This window comes from Onychostoma macrolepis, chromosome 15 (assembly GCF_012432095.1).
Source record: "Onychostoma macrolepis isolate SWU-2019 chromosome 15, ASM1243209v1, whole genome shotgun sequence".
NCBI lineage: Eukaryota > Metazoa > Chordata > Actinopteri > Cypriniformes > Cyprinidae > Onychostoma > Onychostoma macrolepis.
The window spans coordinates 26687604-26710036 of record NC_081169.1 but is presented as its reverse complement, the minus strand read 5'-3'; the positions used below and the strand labels follow the sequence as shown (position 1 = coordinate 26710036).

General features: G+C 38.2%; 1 protein-coding gene across 1 annotated transcript; it reads right to left on the bottom strand.

Annotated features, from left to right (window-relative positions):
• Nucleotides 1–1826: 1826 nt before the first annotated feature.
• On the bottom strand, nt 1827–22354 carry mtnr1ba (melatonin receptor type 1Ba). Its single transcript, XM_058745371.1, has 2 exons — nt 21120–22354; nt 1827–6352 (listed from the first exon to the last, which is right to left on the bottom strand). The coding sequence occupies exons 1-2, from the start codon at nt 21316–21318 to the stop codon at nt 5484–5486; spliced, it is 1068 nt and encodes a 355-aa protein (XP_058601354.1). The 5' UTR covers nt 21319–22354; the 3' UTR covers nt 1827–5483.
• Nucleotides 22355–22433: the final 79 nt, after the last annotated feature.

Here is a 22433-nt window from a genome sequence, read left to right as displayed (position 1 = left end):
CTCATAAGCTTATCCACAACCCAAAAAAAAAAAAAACTAGCTAAACAATAGTTTCCATAGTTTTTAATAGGCCACGTTGGTCTGAATACATATATACTGCCAAAGTAGATGAAAAAATGAGCTCACCTCAGCAGTCATCTTTCTATGGAAGCCCGTTTCTACCACTGAATACAAAATTTAAAAAGGTTATTGCGACTTTTTATCTCACAATTCTGACTTTTTTTCACGGAATTGCGAGATATAAAGTCACAATTGCGAGTAAAGTCAATTTCGCAATCGCAATTCTATTCTTTTAAATAGATATCTAGATTCATAGTATTAGAATGATTGAATCATCGTTCGTTCTGAAACTGTACTGTATACAGTATATTTTGGGAAATCCTATTCATAGTGAAATGGTTCACGGACGGTTCATATAAATTGAAAGATTCAAACAATGATTCACCAATTCGAGTCTAGCTACATTTAGCTTAGTATCTGACTACCATTTTTTTTTTTTTTTTAATTGTATACTTTATAAGCAGATTTTAGCTTTGTAAGCAACTTTAATAGTTTTAAAGTAGGTTTCCCAAAATTACCTACGTTTCTTTGATATTCTAGGCCGTCCTTCACCTTGGTGACTTTTTTTGTCCATTTATAATCCGCCAGATGAAAATCTGATTGCTGTGAAAAGTAATAGCACACCTCTCCTCAACAAACCACACTATTTTAGCTATCTGTCTGTAGTGCAAATGGCCTGGGACAAGTCACGCACCAATGTTTAATCTAGGGTTCACACTAAGGACTATAATGATAATGATAAAAATAAAGTTCTAAATTCCATCCTGCTTTAAAGAGCTCGAACATTTAAAGTGGCAAACGATGTAATTGGAACGTGCTTATAATAAACAGAATGTTATTGTGGACGTTGTTGGTGTGTCATTATCTTTATCGTTCTTGGTTGTACTGATGTTTGGCTTAGCAAGCACTCTTAAATAAGTATAGGATCTGACAAAGAAGGAGAAAAAGGCATGAGGAGACAAAGTAAAAGGTGAAATAGAGAGACGTGAGTGAGGCCACGATCCTAAAAAAGGAGCGACACTCGGAGAGATTGAGTGATGATGGAAAAAGGCATTTGACAAGAAAAGGAGTTTGGAGGGGACAGGAAAAAGAAAATGTAAAAAAAGCCCTTTATTTAAGAATTCAGGAAATCAGACCACTGGAGGATAGATATGCAGGGAGAAAGATGGGGACAGGGTCTCCAGCAGCTTGTGTTTGGTCCGCTGGTTGTGATGGTGTGTTTACTCCTTCACCACATGTGACTCCTTCAGTGGAGCAAAGTGTCAGAAGAAAATACAAACTAGACACTTCTTAAAAATAAAAGTTTTATTAACATGTAAAATCTTACACCAGCAGTCATCATGGAATCATTGTAGACCATGTCACATTATTTTTAAAGCCTCTCGGGCCATTGTTTTTTCTTAGTAATTTATCACTCATGCCATTATTTGTCCAAAAGTAATCGCTTTCTTGTTCCTTAATAAGCGCACAAATTCAAAAGATTCAAATAAAACAATCAACGTTCATGCACATTCATTTTGCGGTATGAAATATCACAAGTGTTTGGGGCTGTAACAGTTTGACCCGATTAATGCTTTGATTTACTAAGTTAAGTTTTACATCACCAATACAGCAGCATTACTAAGATGAGAGAACTTACCCGAGTACTAAGACACACTGATAAGATGCACCTGTTGATTGAGATTACTTCAAGGGTTTATTCGTTTATTGACCTCAACTCAATTTACTTCCTTAACTTGAGGTAACAATCTGCACAGTGTTTTTTTGTTGTTGTTGTTTTTCCTGGGGATTCACATTTAAATAAAATTGGAAATAAATAAGATAATAATTTTGCATAAACCATTTAAGTAAACTCAGTTAAGACAGTTTAGTACTTGTTGTGGAAACAAAGATAAGTACTCAGTCTTTGTACCATATAAAAAAAATGAAATTAGCCAAGTACAGTACAATTACAGTGAATACCGTAGATCAGAATGGACGCTCACAGAGTACAGAAGGTAGCAATAACAACCAAAACTATTTTAAAAATAATTCGTAAAAATAACAAATACATACAATAATAAATATATTTCTTCATTCTGAGCAAAGCACATCATAATTATTCCACCAATGCGAATATCGCTTTACAGGTGCTGGATAAAAGCTTTCTTCGATTTTTAAGTACTCATCAAAAATTCCAAGACAACAATACTAACTGCAGATACAAAGATGCCAGCACTCATCAGGTTTGCCAAGACAAAGAGATTACTAAACGAGCATTTGTCATAAATACAGAGATTATTCATCATCATAGTCATCAAAGGTACTAAGAAATGAGCATGTGATCTCGCCGCAGCAAGAAGTGCGAGATACTCGTTGAAGTTACTAAGATTAGTCTACTCTCATCGTAAATACTAAGATCAGGTTGCCCATGAGAGAAACTCATATAAAATACTCAGAATCAAAAGAAGGAATACCCATATAAACAGTACGATATGCGAGCGTTTGGGCGCTCGGTTGAAATACTAAGATATTGGTGACTGATGCCGTGACTTGTTTTAAATGCATAGACACATGGAGTCATTCTGAGACAAACTCCATTACTAAGATAACACTGGAACTGTAAACAGAACAAATACACCGCTCTCTTTCTCATGACATCTTCATTGTGCTTTTGAATCGCCCTCAAGGGCGACTGCAGCCTATTGTGTTTGTAATAGGTAAAGATGTCGAAACCCTCACCTCACGTGGTCTGATATGAACTCACCGCTAAAATAGATCATTGTTACTAAGAACTTGAAATGCAGTCCGGTAAACTTGAACTCTTTGTAAGAGTATTTTTTTTTTAACACCCTGAGCACTCTCGGACCATATGGTGTTTGGGTTTCACTAACATTTTTCCAAATTTACTGGGATGCAAAATTAATTAATTAATTAATTTTTAACCAGGTGAAATAAAAATAATGTTACAGACTGCCAAAGTGCACCATCGTTCAACAGATTATAAAGTACAATATTTAAAGGATTATAGTATACTTAAGATTTCAATAAGTGCATTGATGCCTTTCATTAAGCATTATTACTCACTGCGATCAGAACTGAAGCCCCCTTTGAAAAGGAGTCAAAAACTCTTCACAATAAATCACTAAAATGTTACTGCTACTGATGTTCATAATTTGAAGTACTTAAAATCGGAGGCTTAAATTTCCTGAACTGGAAGATCCACCGATTAATGTGAATTGTCATCCCATGTCTATGAATTCTCAATGCAGTTCCTGATCATGAGTGTTAGACATGCGGTTAAACTGAATTGCGGGTAACTGTTTTAGTGAATTCACCCGTCTGTTTTTCTTTTTTTGGCAGATTCTAGTAGTTAAATTTTTGAGGCTTCAACAGTTCACATACTGTACACACAAACAATCTACACACAGTTTAAAGTCTATTGTTTGACATTGAATACTGTACATCTGTATTGGAATCTTCGAAGTAAAAAAAATATTTTAGCAACATCATTCCCAGAATAATGAAATAGTAGGCTACTTAAAAGATATCTGAGATGAGCGTAGGTTGTGAAGATTAATTTCTAAAAATAAATAACATGAGAAGTAAAAAACATCAAAAATCTGTAAATTGTTAGACAAAAGTTCTACATTTTGCTGAACAGTTTCATTCTTACCTCATACAACTGTTCAATCAATGAAGGTTTATTGAAACCTGCCAACTGTCAATTGAGTAATTTCAATAGATGGCTATATAAATGTTGGCGGCTGAATGAACGCAACAACGATTTAAAAATGGGGCATGCATGCTCGAAAGAGTAGAATCAAAGACGTCTGTTTACATTGAAAAAAATCAAGAGCAGTGCAGTGGAACGCAAAACTCATTCTGTGTGAAATAGTAGTCGAGCACGGCATACGCCCATAGCTTGAATCACAGACAGACGGACTACTAGTAAGCAAGGTGAAACTTAGATTATATGCGAAGTGAAACTTTAAAATGATCAGATGCTTTGCGTAACCGCTATACAAACATAATTTTAGTAACTGATATGACTGAGATGGAAACTTACCCCAGACGACGCAGTTTTGACTTTCTAACTAAATATAAATGATTATATCAATATGAAATGATCAAAGCTATCAAATGTATCTCATTAAGAATTAGGTCCTTCTTTACTGTTGTAGTTTGATTGACTGGCACCTTCAAGTGTAAATGTCTATTGACACAGAGTGACATGCTGGTATATTAAAGTAGGTATATTAATCAAGATTATGTTAACTTTTGTTTTATTACTATTTTAAACCAGACTGTTAAGAAATTAAATATGCTGACAAATAGTCTATTTGTGTCACATAAATATTAAGCCCTATGCTCATTTTTTTTTTTTTTTATGTTACTAAATTCTCTTGATTATTTGAACCCTGTTAATGGATTCAATGCTAAACTTTGCTCAGTAAAAGTTTTAATGTAAGTGTGCCATAACGTGCAGCATGTGCAGATGCGTTCTGCTGGTGCACAGACATAGGGAGCGTGCAATGTTTCGTTTTTGAACCTATAGAGAATATAAGAACATGTTCTTGCAGCATTTTGGCATATTCCCATATTCCCATAGGACGGCATCCGCAGACCTAGTAGAGGAATGTTGTGGGAAGGTTATTGGAAGATTTCCACAGTGTTCGCATGAATGCAGCTATGGGAGTTGCTTAAGTTGAGTTTGCATAGCAATAGGGGAGTTTTACAAGAACGTTGCTGCAGTGTTTTGGGGAACGTTTGGATAACCTCTGCTGCAAACGTAAGGGAGCCCTAGTTTTACAGTTTCTCTGTTGAGATTAAAATTAATTGGTTGCATAGCACAAGGGGAGGCTCTAGTGTACTTACAGTGCCAAAAATGTTAACGCTATTGGAGCATTGGGAAAACATATGTCAAGATGCTGAGAGGCCACAAATGTGTGAGCATTTGTGGAGCATTTCTTTAATGTTGTTATATCATTAGGGAAGCACTTGTGAAACAGAGATCTGTTAGGTGAGAATTTATGGGCGGTTGGAGAAAACAGCCTCCAACTAACAGTGAGAAAAATAAGTTATTTTCTAGGGGCGCATGTTTGGAGAAAATGAAAATGTTCTGCAGTCTTTGTCTTCCTCGAGTTTGCACCTTTTGTCTGGTAATGACTTATTGCACTTTCCTCAATCATTAGCATGCATTCATTGAATGTGATTGTAATACTTGTCTAAGATGTAATTCATTTTCCTAATACTGAGGATTATTATAATTGTATGGTTTCCAACAAATGAGGTATTGTTTTATTGTTTGTTTTTTGCAGAGGGTGGTATCTAAAGTGAGACATAAAAATGTTATTTTCAAAACATTAGTGGATGCGATTTAAAACCTTTTTGCAGCATTCTCTCTTTGATATCTGTGAACAATTGAATGTATTGTGGGTAAGTTATATTGTGTTCGCTTTGGGCTGATCATCGTTATTGTTGTTGCCAGGTGACTGTTTGTTGCTGCGCTCAGTCCCGCCCCTTGATGTCTCCTGCAGGAAGAGGCGTGGCTTACAAAGTGACAGAAGTATTCTTCGATACTCTCTGCGGAAGTTCTGATTGAGCAGTCCGTACACTACGGCGTTCAGGCATGAGTTAAAATATGCCATGAAATAACTCACCACAAACAGCCAATCAGGGACCAAGGGTGCTACGCGGGGCGGGTCCACTGCTACAGCCAGGCCAATCAGATTCAGGGGCGCCCAGCAGACGGCGAACAGCACAAAGACGACGAACATGGTCAAGAAGTGGCGCAACTCACTCGGTCGGAGGCGTGGCCTGACGTCAGTTTTGACCCGCCTCCTCACGCGGAGCACCAGCACCCAAATTCTCAGATAGCAGAACGTAACTACCGCGATAGGAAGCAGGAAGTGCACGGTCACCACGGCGATGGTGTAGCCTGCACTTGTCGTCTGACTAAAGGTGCATGAGTAAACACGAGGGTCGTACGTCAAAGACCCCAGCGCCAGGTTCGGAAGAATGGCGATGGCGGTGAGCACCCAGACTAACATCAGTAGCACCAGGGTTCCGGCGCGGCCGTAGATTTTCTCATAGGTGTTGGCCTGGCAGATGAAACAGTAGCGGTTGATGGCGATGGCGGTGATGTTGAAGATGGAGCCGATGACGCTTGCTCCCATCAGGAAGCCGCTGACCTTACACTCCATCTCCCCCGGCAACCAGCCCGCATGCAGCATGGCGTGCAAGACCAGAGGGTAGGGATAGCAAACCACCAGGAGATCGGCGAAAGCCAGGCTCACTACAAACGCATTACCTAAAGCACAAACACACACAGACAGAATTCAAATACAAGGCCTCAGTTATGGCATTAAAGTGAAACAGATTAAAATTAAAAACAGCAAATTAGAAATGGTGACAACAGTAAGATGTAATCGGGGAACTACACTACTGTTCAAAGGTTTGGGAACGGTAAGTTTTTACTCTCTTATGCTTATCAGGACCACATTTATTTGATAAAAAAAAAAAAACAGTAAAAACAGTTTTGTATGATTAAAAGTTTAAAAAAAGGTTTTCTATTTGACTATATTTTAAAACAATTTATTCAGCATCATTTTCAGCATCATTACTCCAGTCTTCAGTGTCACATGATCCTTCAGAAATCATTCTAATATGCTGATTTGCTGCTTAAGAAACATTTCTTTTTATTATTATCCATGTTGAAAAGAGTTGAGCTACTTCATATTTTTATGGAAACTGATTGTTTTTGTTTTGACTTTTTGATGAATAAAAAAATCAAAAGCAATAAAAAAAAAAAAATACTAAAAAAAATGTAACAATGTAAATGTCTTCGCTGTCACATTTGACCCAGTTAATATAACCTTTGCGAATAAAAGTATTAATTTCTTTCTAAAACTTCCTGACATCAAACAATATTGCAGCTAAAACGTCACCCGAATCCGCAGCTTCAAATAAATTATCCACCCGCCAACCCACCTCACCTATATTTATGTCTGATTTAGATAACCGACCATCACATTCAGGGTTCGTATAGTCATGAATACCCCGGAAAAGTCATGGAATTTTAAAACAGCAATTTCCAGGCCTGGAAAGTTTTGGAAAAATAAACCCAGAAAGTTTTGGAAAAATCATGGAAATCTTTTCACAATCCTCTGTACAATAGAATTATGTTTAATTAGGTCCTGAATTTGCACATATATCACATTACTCATTCCCGCAGCTTTCAACTTTAAAATGAGGGAAATTACTGCAAAACATTTATTCAATATAGTGTATAGGTTAGATGAGTAAATAAATCCACACAAACCATCAGATCAAATCAGTCGTTTGAAAACAGCGCGAGTGATTCAGCTGTACCATGTCTTCTCTCTTTGACCTTCTCTTCACATCGGCGCATCTAGAGCTGAACGCTGCGATACAAGACTTTAGCTCACGTTTCGGTACAGTTGACAGAATTGTCAATTTCCTAATCAGTCATTGTTGCATCGTCACACAAATGTATTATTTTCACGTCTATTTAAGCCATTCGGCACCCGCGCTCTCCAGAGACTCTTTTCTGTGCACTCACAGTCACATTCAAAGAGTACGCTGCGAGCACCAAATTGAGTTTGTAAGCAAATCTTATTGCGCTTAAGTGGCCAAATACACACAAAATGACGTCAAAATGGTCGTCCTGGCGAGTATCCTCATAAGCACTGTCGGTTTTGTCTTAAGTTAATGTAAACAGTTGAGAAAGAAATGCATGTGTATAAGTATTGGATCCGTGAAACAGGTCTTGTGACAGCAGCCTAATAAAGCTGTGCCGTCTGTCATTAATGTTAATCAAACAACAAAAGACTGCTCTTGACTAAATAATGTTTTGTTGAATAACTTTAATATGTTAATTTACACTTTATTCAATTTCTGTAGCCTATTTAGAAAATGTAGTTAATATTTGCATCGTTAATGATTTATCTTATGATTTATCCACCTGCGATCCACCCACAAATAATCAGAATGCATTTTTTATTAACCGACCCACCGAACCGCCATTCGCGCATATTACAACTTTAAATTAAATTTTATATTTAAATTATATTATTATATTTTTTAGTATGTTAGTACTTTGATATTGCTAACTTTGTTAGTTCTCAAATATTTTGCTAGAAAACATAATGGTGAATAAATGTAATAAGCATTTTCCTGTTTGTTTATATATATATATATATATTATTACACATTTTAAGAATATGTATTTACACCGTGTCCTAATCATGCAAGTGTCTGCTGTCAGGCAATTTTCCCAGAAAAGAAAATGTAATGCAGCATAGCCAGTCAGAATGAATGAATAAATAAATAAACCAGCATTGATGTTTAAGACATAACGGTGTGGAGCAAAATTTTAAACCAATGAGAGGCAACTATCGATGGGACTTCTCAGTGTCAGAACAAGATTTCATACAGAAATGATGATGCCTGACACTTTATCACATTACACCATGTGACGCTGTTTTTGAACAACAATTTAAGTTTCTCTTTCTTGTTAAGTACAACTGTGAAAAACCAACCAAAATGCAAGAGGTTCATCAGATTTATACATTTTTCCAATAAATCATAACGCTGGTGATTTATTTGCCACTAGATGAAATGAAATGAATGTATTTTTATACACGTTTACAAATGTCCATAGACTAGAAAACACAAACACCAGAAAGGAAACTTGATAACAGCTCCTGAACTGTAGTCGACATATTGCGTGTCTGGGAGTGTGGGAGCATTTGTGTGTGTGTAAAATGTGTAGGACAGGCTCAGGTGCTGTAGTATTCTGACTGTGAAGTTCACACAAAGTTCAGATCCATTAGATTAAGTGCGGTGTCTGTGACACTGAGTTCTCCTCTACAGTGCTTTTTTGTGCATGTTTGTTTGGTTTACCAGTCAGTCTCTTGCATGCATTTATTGTGTGCAGGGGACTCATTTATAAAATGTTGCGCAGAAACCATCCTAAATTTGATCTTACGATCATTTCTCAAATATGCGTACGTTTGATTCATAGAATGAACGTACGAACAGAAAACTTACGTACGCATCTCTTTCAGATGAGAAATCTATGAATCGCAAATGATCTTCAACTTGCGCGCAATTGAATGGTTTCAGCTCTCTGCCTTGTAAACGACTCCTAACTAATATCATTAACATATAAAATATTATCAATCATCATAATTTAGAACAGTGAGCTGCAAGAACAGCTTACATTTGAAAAAACCTGCAATTCTCCGACAATAAAAAGTGCGTACGTCTGCTCAGACCCTGACGTGACGCTAAGCACTTTTCCAAGTCAAAGACCGTCTTTATAAATATGAGCGCTGGCGTGGATTTAAGCGTAATCAAATCTGAGCGTACGCACGCTTTATAAATGAGGCCTCTGGTTTGTTGGGAGTTGAGGTTTTCTCCTCAGATCAGGTTGTATTAGCATTTATACCACAGATGGAGTTCATATGGAGTTCAACTTAGTCCCGTACACACACTTGTGCTCCTAAACCAATGCGCTACAGAACTCAAATAGGTTTTGTAATGGATACATGCATTCAGTGAATATCGATCGAATGCATCTGGGAAAAAGAGTCCATATAAAAGTGATCATTTTAGGTTAATATTCTATATCATACCTCATCCACATGACTGATGCTCCATTCACACTGATTTTATTGCTAGAGGTCAGAAGGTCGCTAGTAGCCATCCTCTTGCTCTAATACATTGGTATAGATATTGCAGAAATGCATTATATAATGAACATGATGAATGGCTATCAATGCATGAATCAAACATGCTTAGAACGGCACTTTCTGACACTCTTTAAATGCTGTTGATGCTCATTTGAATAAATGTAAACTGCATCACAGGACACGCCCACAATGAATCACTGTCGCTTATGTCTCCAGAAATTGAATGATTTGGGGTCACCGCAAATCGCTGTCAACTTTCACAGCCGCCCATTTCCTCTTATCTCACTCTCCCTCTTCTTCTCCATTTTGTCTTTCTCATTTGGATCCGTCAATGTCTGCTATCTTTCTCTCACTCTGTGTCAATATCTCTCACCGTATCTGATTTCTAATCCATCTCTTTTCCTCTCACTTATTACAAGTCAATTCGCCTTCCCTCGCTTTCGTCCTATCTCACAAGAAGATTAAGAGGCAAGAGGAAGAAAGCAGCTGGACTTTTAAATGTTTTAATTGGAACGTCGAAAGGCTTTCTGAGAGAGAAATTTGGTCTAAACTCTAGTTCCGAAACTGGGCCAGAATGTATGCACTTGAACCTGAAAACAGAGTTTAGCTCGACAGACATGCCTAAGCAAAGAAACAAATAAAAATTGGCTTTAGTAGAGCACCATACACACACACACACACGCTTGTGCTCATTACCTCTGTGATCCTGCCGCATGCTGATGTGAGGAAGAGGGTGTGAGGAACAAGTGTTCAGGAGATGAATAGTGTGCCAGATACACAGATGCTTCCTGTGGGATTCTGAGCTTTGACATTTGGAACAACATTTAGTTTTGTTTGCTAAACAGATGAATTTATGAACTGCTGCCTTCACACTCAAAACACACTGGCCCCTGCTTTTAAATGATTGTACCACTTGCCTATTACATCAGATGTTGTTAACCAAAACTATCGTATTCAGAATGTTTCAGCCCATGAACTGTATATCTTCAATGCAAAGTCGCATTGGATGAAAGCGTATGCCGAATGCATAAATGAAACGTAAAATGCTTTCCGTGATTTGACAAAAAAAAAAAAAATCTAGATCTGGTCTCTTACGCTTCCCTACTTCAGAAACATTCCCAGTAAAGGATGCTAATAGGGATCAGAAGTGAAGACAAGGAGAGAAAATAAAGTTTTAAAGGACCCCACGAAACATAGAGCGAAATGCAAGTGAATTGGTAAGAGAAACGAGAGATTCCAAGTGTATTCCAGTGGAAAAATACATGGGGTTTTGTTTAAATTAAATTGGGTGTCCAGATCTGCACTGTCTGTGGTGTGTTTTACATTGCAAGAGCGGAAACAAAATGAAAGAACCCAGAACATAGCTAAAGCTGTTACAGCAGAAGCTCCTATGTCACATTAAAAATGGCAAGCTTTACAATATTTCACAATAATCAATCTCTCATGCATTTACTGCAGTTGGATTGGTCCCTCAAAGCTGGCACTTCAAAAAATATGCAAAATGAATGCAACTATCCATCCCTAATCTAGAAGAAACAGAAGACTGTCATGTTTCACATTGATACCCAACACTCTTACACCACATACCTTGAAAACAATTCTGCTGATTTACCTAATATTACCTAGTTTAAAAGTGCAGAATTCAAAACTATCAATAAAAAACGTTCCATCACTTAGTTGTTTCACAAAACAATTTTAGTGAAAGATTTTTCAAATTATATACAGTATATGTATCAGCTTTAATGCACTTATCAAATAACAAAAGCAGACAAAAATGTTTTTATGGCAAAAAGAAGCATTCAAAATGTATAATTTACATTAACTTACAATTTGCAAAGGATTGGAAAAAGTGGAAAAAGTCTTCAGATTCAATTATACATGTGAAAAATAGACTGAGAATTGTTACCTAGCTCATATGAAGACAGAAATTATGTCTTTTTTTTGTTTTGTTTTTTGCTGATTAAGGCGTAATACAAGAATTCTTCACCTTGTCGAAAACAAAAATCTACGAAAAGCACATCATATTTTGTGAGAAAGTGTGACATGCTCAAGCAAAACACGCTCTGTTTTTGGATTCAGCACCCCAAAATTGGTAAGAAACAAGTATTGGATTTCATTCAGCAAGTATGATGCAGGCCAGTGTAATTTTTCTAAAAATCTCTGTGTTTCACAGAAGAAAAGAAAGTCATATACAACAGGGATGGAATAAGGATAAGTAATCGATGACAGACTTTTCATTTTTGGGTGGAGTATTCCAACTATTCATGTCACAGAAACTTTTACAAGCTATATCACTCTAAATGTCAAAAGCGAACATGGAAAATGGGTTAAATGGAGTAAAGAATGTACTTTATTCAACTATTTAACATTACAATTGCATTATATGGTCCAAAAGGTCTTGAAGGTACATTCAACTAAATAAAATCATGACTGATACACAAGATTGAGACAAGCCCATTTTTTAAACAGGTTGCATAAATGTACAATATGAAATCTAAAAGCCCAGTATCATGGTCTTGCTCACCAATAGCCCAAATGTCAAACTACACCAATGGGCCTCATTAATGCTTCAACTGTTTCTATTAGGCACCACTGAGATTAAAAATGAGATTTTTCTCCTGAGAAAACGACCATCTAATCTCGTTTCAGAAAAGAGCTCAACAATGTCTCAAACTGTGGTCAGATTTGCCAAGTAACAGCTAATTTCTTTTCACATCATGCAGAAAATTTTAAGAGGAAGGGGATATTTAAATGAGACACACATGAGAACTCCATTAGGTCTTTTGAGCCACCTCTGAGTATTAAAAGTTTCCTCCGGGTGTCTCTGTTACACACATAAGCACACACAGAGAATGCTCACACACACACACACACACACACACAGAACCATTAATGACGGCAACGGAGGGTAGTGCTTAGTCAACATGAATGTTAATTAAATCTCTAATGACCCCAAACTAACGAGGACTTCACTAACACAACTATTTCATAGGGTAAACACACACACGAAGGGTTCTACTATGGTAGCATCTCTCTTTTGCCTACCTAACTGAGTGAGTGTGTGTGTGCATAAGATAAATGAACGTGGGTCTAAAGTGCTTCCCGTTGTAGCAGCTCCGCAGGCAATGTCCTCGGGGACTTTGTAATCACACTTGGCACCAATAACCCTGTATCTGAGGAAATTTTAGTGGGTGTGTGTATAAAGAAGCGGCTTTGTTGGATGATCAAACGGCTTTGTATAAAATGGCCACACACACACACACATACGTCCATGTAGAAAATGCTACATTTTTCTTTGTCAGCTACGGATCGCGTTTCACTGCGCGTCGCTGACGCGGCCGGTCTCCGTTGACACTGATGCTGTTTTTGACTGACCTCTGCAGCCTGTGTTCCATTCCAAACTTTTACACTTCAGCCTCTCCATTTTTCAGACGCACCAATCACTTTTACAGCTCTTAAACTCTGACCTCTCCCTTTTTTCACCAAAATGACAGAGCCACCTCTCACTGCAGATTTTGCTAGGTAGTGTGTAAGTGTGCACAGCAAAAAGTGACAAGAGGCCGTGACACGTCAATTTGACTGTCAGCCGGTGGAGAAGGCCAGGCCGTCGTTGAGCATCTGTCAGCTCAGTTTTAGGGTGTGTTCTGCACCATCGGCACTAGTCGGACCCTGTTGGCAGCATTTTTGGCCAATTGTGCTTGTTTAATCGGCATCAGGCAGTTGGTGAGACGGATTACTCTGATTGGCTATTCAGCTTAGCGAACCAGTGCGTGAGAAGAAAAGCGAAAGTAATGAAAGCGATCAAATGACAAAGTCAAGAGGACACATAAAAACAGCTGTTAAGATGTTACATAATTTCATCTGCGCATTCCAATACATGTATATTTTCAAAATGGCACTGCCGTCTGGAATGAAGACAGTGATTATCATGACTAATATTAAAAATGGTAAGCAAGAGCGGCTTTGGTATTTGTAAATCCACACTTCTAGTTTCAGTTTCACTTTTTGAATGATGAATTTATTTATTTTTTTGTGATCAACTTTTTATTTACTTTAAATCAACAAAACAACATCCATTCAAACAAACAACAGAGAGGGGGGAGCAACAGACACACCATCAACAATCAACAATCTGAAAGAAAAAAGGGAAGGAAACAAAACAACAACAAGAAAATAAAATACTTTATATGGTCATTACTTGCTATAATCCAAAATGTTGGAAGAAAAACATTGCCATGCATCAATGGTACTAGGTTTAGCCTTGTTAATTCATGCTGTTGTGCATTCACTATTTTAAGGAGGCTATGAATCCAAAATGTTTTTGCACACATGTGCAGAGTAAACCAGTTTTGTATTATTGCCTTCTTTGCAGCTGTAAAACCAGCAAACAACATTCTCTTCTTTAATGAACTTATACAGAAGTTAGAATCGTCATTGAGAAGACATAAACCTGGATTTGACACATAATCAATTTGTAGTAAAAGGACAAAACAGAATTCACGAGTCCACAGATTGACAACAATTGGACATTCCCAAAACATGTGGAGAAAAGTACCTGCTGATACAGTGTTACAGATATGACAGTTATAGGTTTCATTTTAAACCTCTTGTAAGGAGTTATGTATGCTCCATGGATGACTTTGAAATAAGTCATAATAAGACGATGAGCCAAGTTTTTAGAAGTTAAGATTACATTAGAACACACCCTCTCCCAGTCGATCAATAAATCTAAATCTGTTATTCCAGAATCACGATTCCAGATAGATTTAATAGAAAGAGACTTTGCTCGAATGATGAATTTAGACTATTACCACCTTATGAAAGGTATTTCCTCTCAACCGTTTGTGGCAGTTGGTCATTGACTGGACTCTTATTTGCACTGTTTTAGCCCAGTTGCAACACCCGGGGGGTTTTCTGCATTGAAAATATTTTGGCAGCCGCCAAAATGAGTCTTTGTCCCGCCAAAGCTTTATTTGATCATTTAATGTGATTACTGGGTGATGTAGATGACTGCTGTACTTGTGATGGCAGTATGGAGTGCATGTTGATGACTGCGGGAGAGAACGCCTTTCTAGTCACACTGTTTTATTACCTCATTCCTTTGATCAAACATCTCACTTCACCTTCTTTGCCTTTGTATGAAATGCCCTTCTAAAAAAAAGAAATATTACGATGCTCTTACATGGATTTGCTTTTCAAATGAATCATAAAACATAAATCACATTCTGGCAACAGGTGAATAAGGACTAGTTAGCTTAACATAGCATCAAAACACAACTTTTTTGCTCCAAAATGATCTAACATCAGTCTAGTGTTGAAAATAACCTCCTTCTGTGGTCCAATGTGCCTAATTATCATTGAATGAAACAGAAAATCTATTATTTTATAGAATTCTATACTGTGATACAGTCGATATTGATTAGCACTGCGTTATATATATATATATATATATATATATATATATATATATATATATATATATATATATATATATATATATATATATATAGCGTATTCCGTAGGAAATACGCAAGATGGCTTGAGCACGGATGAACCATTGATATTGATGCAATCGTGTTTATTGCCTTCATGTTTCATCATTCAAAACATCTTTAACATTATTTTATTCAGCTACAGATAGTCTGAGCCTCAGACGTCATGCCCACGGCTGAACGTCTGATGCATATGACATACAAAATTGGAAACACTTCAGGAGTTTCAAAGTCATCATCTGATTGGTTGAATTCTACAGAATTTCTGGGAGACGTGTGTAGCGCTTTTTAACATTTGCCTGGAAATAATAATGCCATGACGTCAAACCCCCTCATGGAAGAACAAAGCTGTTGTGTTTACAACTGTGATGACGAGCGCTTATCAGGATCAACTAAATGCTGGATTTTCTAAAGTATGTGAATTATGTAAAGTTCACGGCATTGACTTTTTAAAATACGTCCGAGTTTTATCCACCGGTTATTGTTATTGCCCTAAACATGATGCGGCAAAGAATTAAACATGATTGGTTGCTTTACCTGTCAGTCATATGGCCTCTTGGGCGGTCCTTGGCCTTTTAAAGTGGCCAAGGTGCGCAGACTTTCTGCTGTCAGTCTGAATGTCCATATTAGGGATTTCCTGGAGCGGAGTTTATCACTGTTGCGTCCGATTCATCCTAAATAGTATTTGAAATTAAAATTAGTGTGTGCCAAATCATAGTATGTTGAAATAAGTACCTCAAAGGAACCCGGATGGTTTACTATTCCCGGTACAAATCCGAAGTGCAGATCGATGCACACGCTAATGGCTAATATTGCCCACAACACATTGAATTTTGGATGAGGATTCGATTAGAACTACAAACATGCATAATAAGTAATTAAAAACTACAAACATGATGGATATGTGAGACTGATGGGCAAGTAGGGAATGGGGTGTGAGTTAGGGCTGCACGATAAATCGAAATGAAATCGAAATCGTGATCAGACAGAAGCTGCGATTGTCATGCGTATCTTTCACTGAAGCACGGTTCTGTGATCAGCAGTAAATCTCCATCCGAAAGCCAGAGGGCGCTCTCGTGCGGCAACTACAAATATGCACGCAGAAGAAACCCAGGAAATCCCTATAGCGGTTGCTGAATAAACTTAAGATTTATATGCTTTCATTGATTCAACGTGACTAATAAACACACGACTACGGCAATATATGGTTTATGTGCTCTTATTATTAGAATTTTCATTATAATTAAGTATATCTATAATGCAATGCTAATCGACAATTAGCCTTTATCACTGCTTAGAATACTATGAAATATGTTGCATGCCTTATTCTGTGTAAGAAGCCACATCTCACAGAAGGATTTATTTCAAACACTCGGCTGACATTATGAAGTGAGTTTGGAGTAAAAATATGTTATTAAATGTGGTATTTTCACGTGCTTTCAGATGGAGCAGCATTTACTACACAGAGCCGTAGTTCACTGAGAAGCTACGCCAACAGCTTTCATTATCGCGAACGATTTCTTCGATTTCATAATCGTATGATTATATCGTCTGATTTTTTTTTTTTTTTGTGTAGCTTGTCAGAGAACTACGGCTCTGTAAATGTAGTAAATGCTGCTCCATCTGAAAGCAGGTGATGGAGATTTACTACTAATCACAGAACCAGCTTTACTGACAAGATGTGAATGACAATCGCATACGATTAATCGTGCAGCCCTAGTGTGAGTGATAAATAATCAATATCTAACCTGATGAAAAAAAATATATATTTAATGTTATCTGTGTTATATTTCATCTGCAGCAACATTGTGAACTTTTATAAAGATACGTTTGGTCGTTAACTTTTAAAATCATCATTATGCAAACACATGAGCAGAGTTCTTTGCATGATAGACCCGTGGCTGGCAGATCAACGTGCCTCTACCTGCCTCTATCTTTAGGATGATGTTAACTGTGACAAGATGATTGACATGGCAGTTTAAATGGTGACAGGATGCTCATAACAGAGCGTTCATTAAAGACGTAATTATGACAAAGTAGTATGTCCCAAAGCTTGTATACTATTCTGCTACACACTCAAAAATATGTACTTTTCTTTACAATAAGAGTATATACTTTTAGGGCATAGTTAGGCAAATTGGAACACAGCATATGACTTCTATGAATCTCACTGTTAGACTTTCTGTGCAATGGCACCCTCTGGCTTCCAGGATGAATGAAACAGACCTTACATGAGAGTGTTTAATGCGCCATAATGCCCCATTTTTAGTAAAAATAGAAAAAAATAATACTCCTCTCTTTTAAGTAAAAGTTTTCTCCGACTGAGCACACTTTTGGACTACAATGCCTGAGAGACGCTGTTTAGTAAAGGACTCTGATGCGAAGAGCACAGGATTTTTTTCTCAGTGAATGCATAAGAAGTTCATATTTCATATCAAATGCATGGATTTTTGATGTTGCATCCCTCCTGACAAAAATTACTGAAAAGAAAAAAGAAATTACTGTCACTATAAGACTATAATTTAAAACAAAACAGAGGGTTGCCGGTGACTCACCGCATGTTAATAGGATATGACAAACTGTTTATTTGAATTTATTTTGGATTTATTGTCAGTATTGGGCACACATTGCACATGGGTAGGGTACTTTGTACTGTGTGTATGGATGACTGTTCGTCAGCCACCACCAAAGACCATTTTTGACCCTAGAAAAACCCTGAACACAGTCAGCTTTTGTCGCAGCTATTTCTTTGTTGTTGTTTGGTGTGCCGCAACTCTTAAGCAAACAGAAAAGTCCTAACAATTGCTGCAAAAAGAAAAGACTTGCCAAATGATTTTTGACAAGTGTTGTACAGTCTTTGTATTGACAAAAAACTCACACTTTTTTTTCTGCAAAATATTTTCTTTTGTGTTCCTCTGAAGAAAAAAGGTTTCCATTTAAAACCATCCCTGTAATGCTTCACTCCTCAAAGTTCATCAATCATCTGAAAAGGCCTTTACAGGGATATGACCCTCAATTTTACAACAAAAAATGTCACACATCACTTTCTTTTACTCTAGAGAATCACACAGCTGCAAAGGCGTGATGGAACGCAGCCGGACAGAAGTATGGGTGTGGTTTAGTCATCTCATTTGCATACAGTTTCGCCAGACCCAATAGGATTTCATTCAGTCTGGCACTGCACAGCAAATGGAACCTTTAGGAAAAGCTAAACACATCTGATGTATTAATCAATACTACCTGCTCCTGCAGTTCAACTGGACACAGCACAAAGCCAAGCATCATGAAGAACAAAAAGGCACTCGTGCCATCATTTGAGCGCTTTTCTTAATCATCACAGGTCAAAGTGAAGGATGCAGTCAAGGGTGACAGACAAACAACATTTATCGCATGCCCTTTGAGTATCTATATAGAGCACCAGCAAGCTCATCACTCTATGCTAATGAGACACTGAATGTCACCTTGTGCTACACAAATACACTACCAAACACAAGCAAAAGCCCATAACGTGAGGTCACGGACCAAATCTAATTTTCTGAATAAACACCAGAACAACAGACACAACTTTAAGAGCAAAAGACTGGATTGAAATCACAATAGAGATGAAGAATAAGAGAGAAAGGGAGTGTTCAGAGGGGAATGACAGCAACATTTCTGTCATTTCGGTCTCTCTCTTCATCCCTTTGTAGACAACATGTTTTATTTGAAAGCTGGAGTGCACGGCTGTGCTGGTAAACGGGTATATTGCTGTGGTTACCGTAGCTTTGTTAAGACAGTGATGGGATGATGCCACCTGCACATTTCAAGATAAGAAAATGTCAAAAAACTCCAAAGACACAATGACATGCATAGAAAACCTCTCTCTTCCCTTGCTGCTCGCTCTCGCTTTGTCTGTTCTCACTCTCACACAACTCCATATTACTGATGAATATTACAGAACACAGCTGACATATCAAACTCTGACCTAATAACACAGCGCTGTCGAATGGTTTGACGGACTGCCTGTTTGGAGATATTGCAGTTCAAATCTGTGTTTACCTACTCTCTCTTTCTCATCGTCTTTTTTTCTGTTCCCATTGACAGGTTTTTCTGTGCTCTGGTAAGCAACGAAACGCTGAAATCTTAAAAATTGCATTTTAAAACCCCATTGGTCCTTAAGACATCACAGTGGAATAGAACTCGGAAAAGGCATTCTGAGGTCAGATCATGCAAATTATGAAGAGAACATAAGAATATTTTAAAACAGCCCTGGTAATTTCACTATCCTGTTTTCTTTCTGACATTGTTTTTTATTTCTATTTTAGATTCTTACATTGTTCTTTGCTTATCCATTCATTTTGTGATTTTTAATTTAAATACATAAATTAAAGTACTAGATTATTTCTTTCAGAGTTTTGCATGTCTGTGTTTTGTCTCTAACACTTTACAATATAAAGACATCACAGCTATTTGAAACTGGAAAGCATTGCCAGATAATAATGAAAAAATGCAAATGAAGATCCATAATATGAAACCATATGGTACTTCATATTAATGAATGAGGGACTCCAATAAAATGCTTTTTCTGAGTGGAATTAACTGGAATTGCTTTGCATTTTCTCTCACACTCACTTACTCCAACACAGCCTTAAGTGATAAAGATAAGTGATAGATGCTGGTGGTAAATCTGAGCGATTGCTGTTTCAGACATGCAATTCACACCCCGGCACTCATTCTCAGGTACACACATATGTGTGTGTAAATTATTGATTCACGCCAAAGGATTTTGGTTTATATCTGAATTTTAAAATCAAATATCCAAATGTGCATTTGTCATCTTCACAAGCATACCGCCACTCTCTGGCTCACATTCACATGGTCTTCAAACGTCCGTTAAAGTATCACTGTCAGACAGCCTTGAGTGCACAGTGTTATTCTCAGGCTCTGACCGTCTTTGATATCTGTGTGTTATGTAACGTCAAACCCTCTCGTGTCCATGGAACATATTGTTTCAGGTTTCGCTTTGTGAAAATGAGCATGCACATGAATGAATGAACAAACTAAACAATGAATGAATTAACGAGGAATAAATGACAAACAAATGAATGAATAAACAAATGTGGAAAAATAATTTCCACATTTTCATGCATAAGATGTTCAGTGTCTTAAAAGAAGTAAGCTTGTTTAACTTGGCAAAATGAATCATTATGCACATGGAAAAGACTAATTAGCAGGTTAATCTAGGCTATTTCTATAACTGACATTTAAAACTAAAAGATAAAAATAATTAAATAGCAGACCATGTATTGGTATAAGTTTAAGAAATGATTATAAAGACAAATTATGTTAAATAGAATCATATTTAAAGACACTGAAATTATTTCAATAATCAAATGCTGAGCCTCAAATGCTGTATGTAAGCAAAACAGATGATGGACATCATCTCAAAATGATTTTAGACAAATTCCCATCTTTTTGTATGAGATTTGTATTGTCATTCATGCTCAGGCCATATTGTGCACGTGAATGGTTGGTAACCGTGTGAATGAAGCACTAGGTTTATTCTTGAATTTCTCACAAGACAGCTGATGACAGTATTAATGACCCTCCTCTGAAACTGCAAATGAGTCATACGAGTATTATCCTAATAACTCCTTGTCATGAGCCAGTGAATGATTATCATCCACTCTTATTAAGGGCCGTTCACAAAGGACGCGTTCTTGCGGTCTTTTTTCTTAATCGTTTTGCACTGTAGTGTAACTTTGGAATGCGTTTGCTCCATTCCGTTGCCTCGCGTTCAGCTGTTTTGAATGCAAGAACGGGTCATGTGCGAACACCCCCTCATCTCCGTTAATGAATGTGGACTGAACGCGCGCGCTCACTCACTCACCCGCGTTTCTCAGTTTTCTATTTCTGAGCACCGAGATGATCACCAGCACGTTACCGAGCACATCCACCACGCTCGTGAAGATCAGCACACCGGCCAGCACCATGACGACCCATGCTGGCCTCGCGCCTGCTCCGCTACCCCAAGCGCGACCCTGCGCGACTTCCGTCCGGTTCCTGATGAGGGAGACATTCTCGGGCATCTCGGGAATAAGCTTCACCCTCTCTCACAAAAACACGCGCGGTATCTTTCTCACCAAGCTTCTGTCATCTTCTCCTTCGTCAGCAATTAAAGGTTTCCACATTCTCAACAAGCCTTGGGAAGCTCGGTGACGCGTTTTGTTTTCTCATTCATGTGCCACATGAAACATAAAATTTCCACCCGGTTCTTCTTCTATATGTTCAACTTCACAGTGCTCTTTCTCTCTCCTCTCCTCGCCTCGCGCGCTCTTTTAAAACTCACTCACGGTGAGAGCGCGGCGACGCACCTCGAGCTTCTCCGAGCATCTCGCCCCAGTCGCGTGCGCTCCGGTATTTCCCATTGATGACTGAGGGATCACGCTGGCGTGGGTTCACCCCTCTTCCTCCTCCTTATCCAATTCTTCCTCCCCTTGCCGTTCAGCTTATTTACAGTGACGCTTGAGCTGAGGTAAACTGAGACGCTTCCAAAAAGCTGTCAAACGTGCGACGTGTCAGCACGTCGGTATGTCCAGTCAGTCAGACTTTATTTATTTATTAATTCACTCGGTGGCGACGGAATCCGATGCGTGAGATCGGATGATGAGCTCCTGTTTCGGCTTAATTCCCGGTTTAGGAGTGTCAAACCTTTAAGTGCAGTATGTGACACCAGTGTGTGTGTCCTTAAAAACGCTTCTTTTTGTTTACTACGGCGGTCTTCGCGTTTGAGGGGCAAGACTGTCATTAAATGAAAGAATCCAACTTAGAATTTCTGAGCGGTAATTCCGTGTTTTCCCGCCTCAAAGCGAGTCCCTCAGCGACTCCCGCCGGCTGCACGCGAGCGGAGTTTCCGGTCCAGTTCTCGGACAAGTCCAGTTAAACGAAAGCTGGAGAGACGTCGCCCTCGACCCGCTCCGCGCCGCCGGTCTCTCGCGCTCTCCTCATTGAGGACCAAAAAAAATCGGCGAGCACGCGCCACCGCTGTTTACAGCTGCCCCGTTCACACGCTCTGGGAGCCTCCGCGTGCGTCTGAACTTGTACTGAGAGCGCGCAGGTGCACGTGAGGGCGTCCTGCCACAAACAACGGGTTTTAATTAAAAGGCCTTGCAGCGTTTTCTCATTGATTGCCTGGTACCGAGCG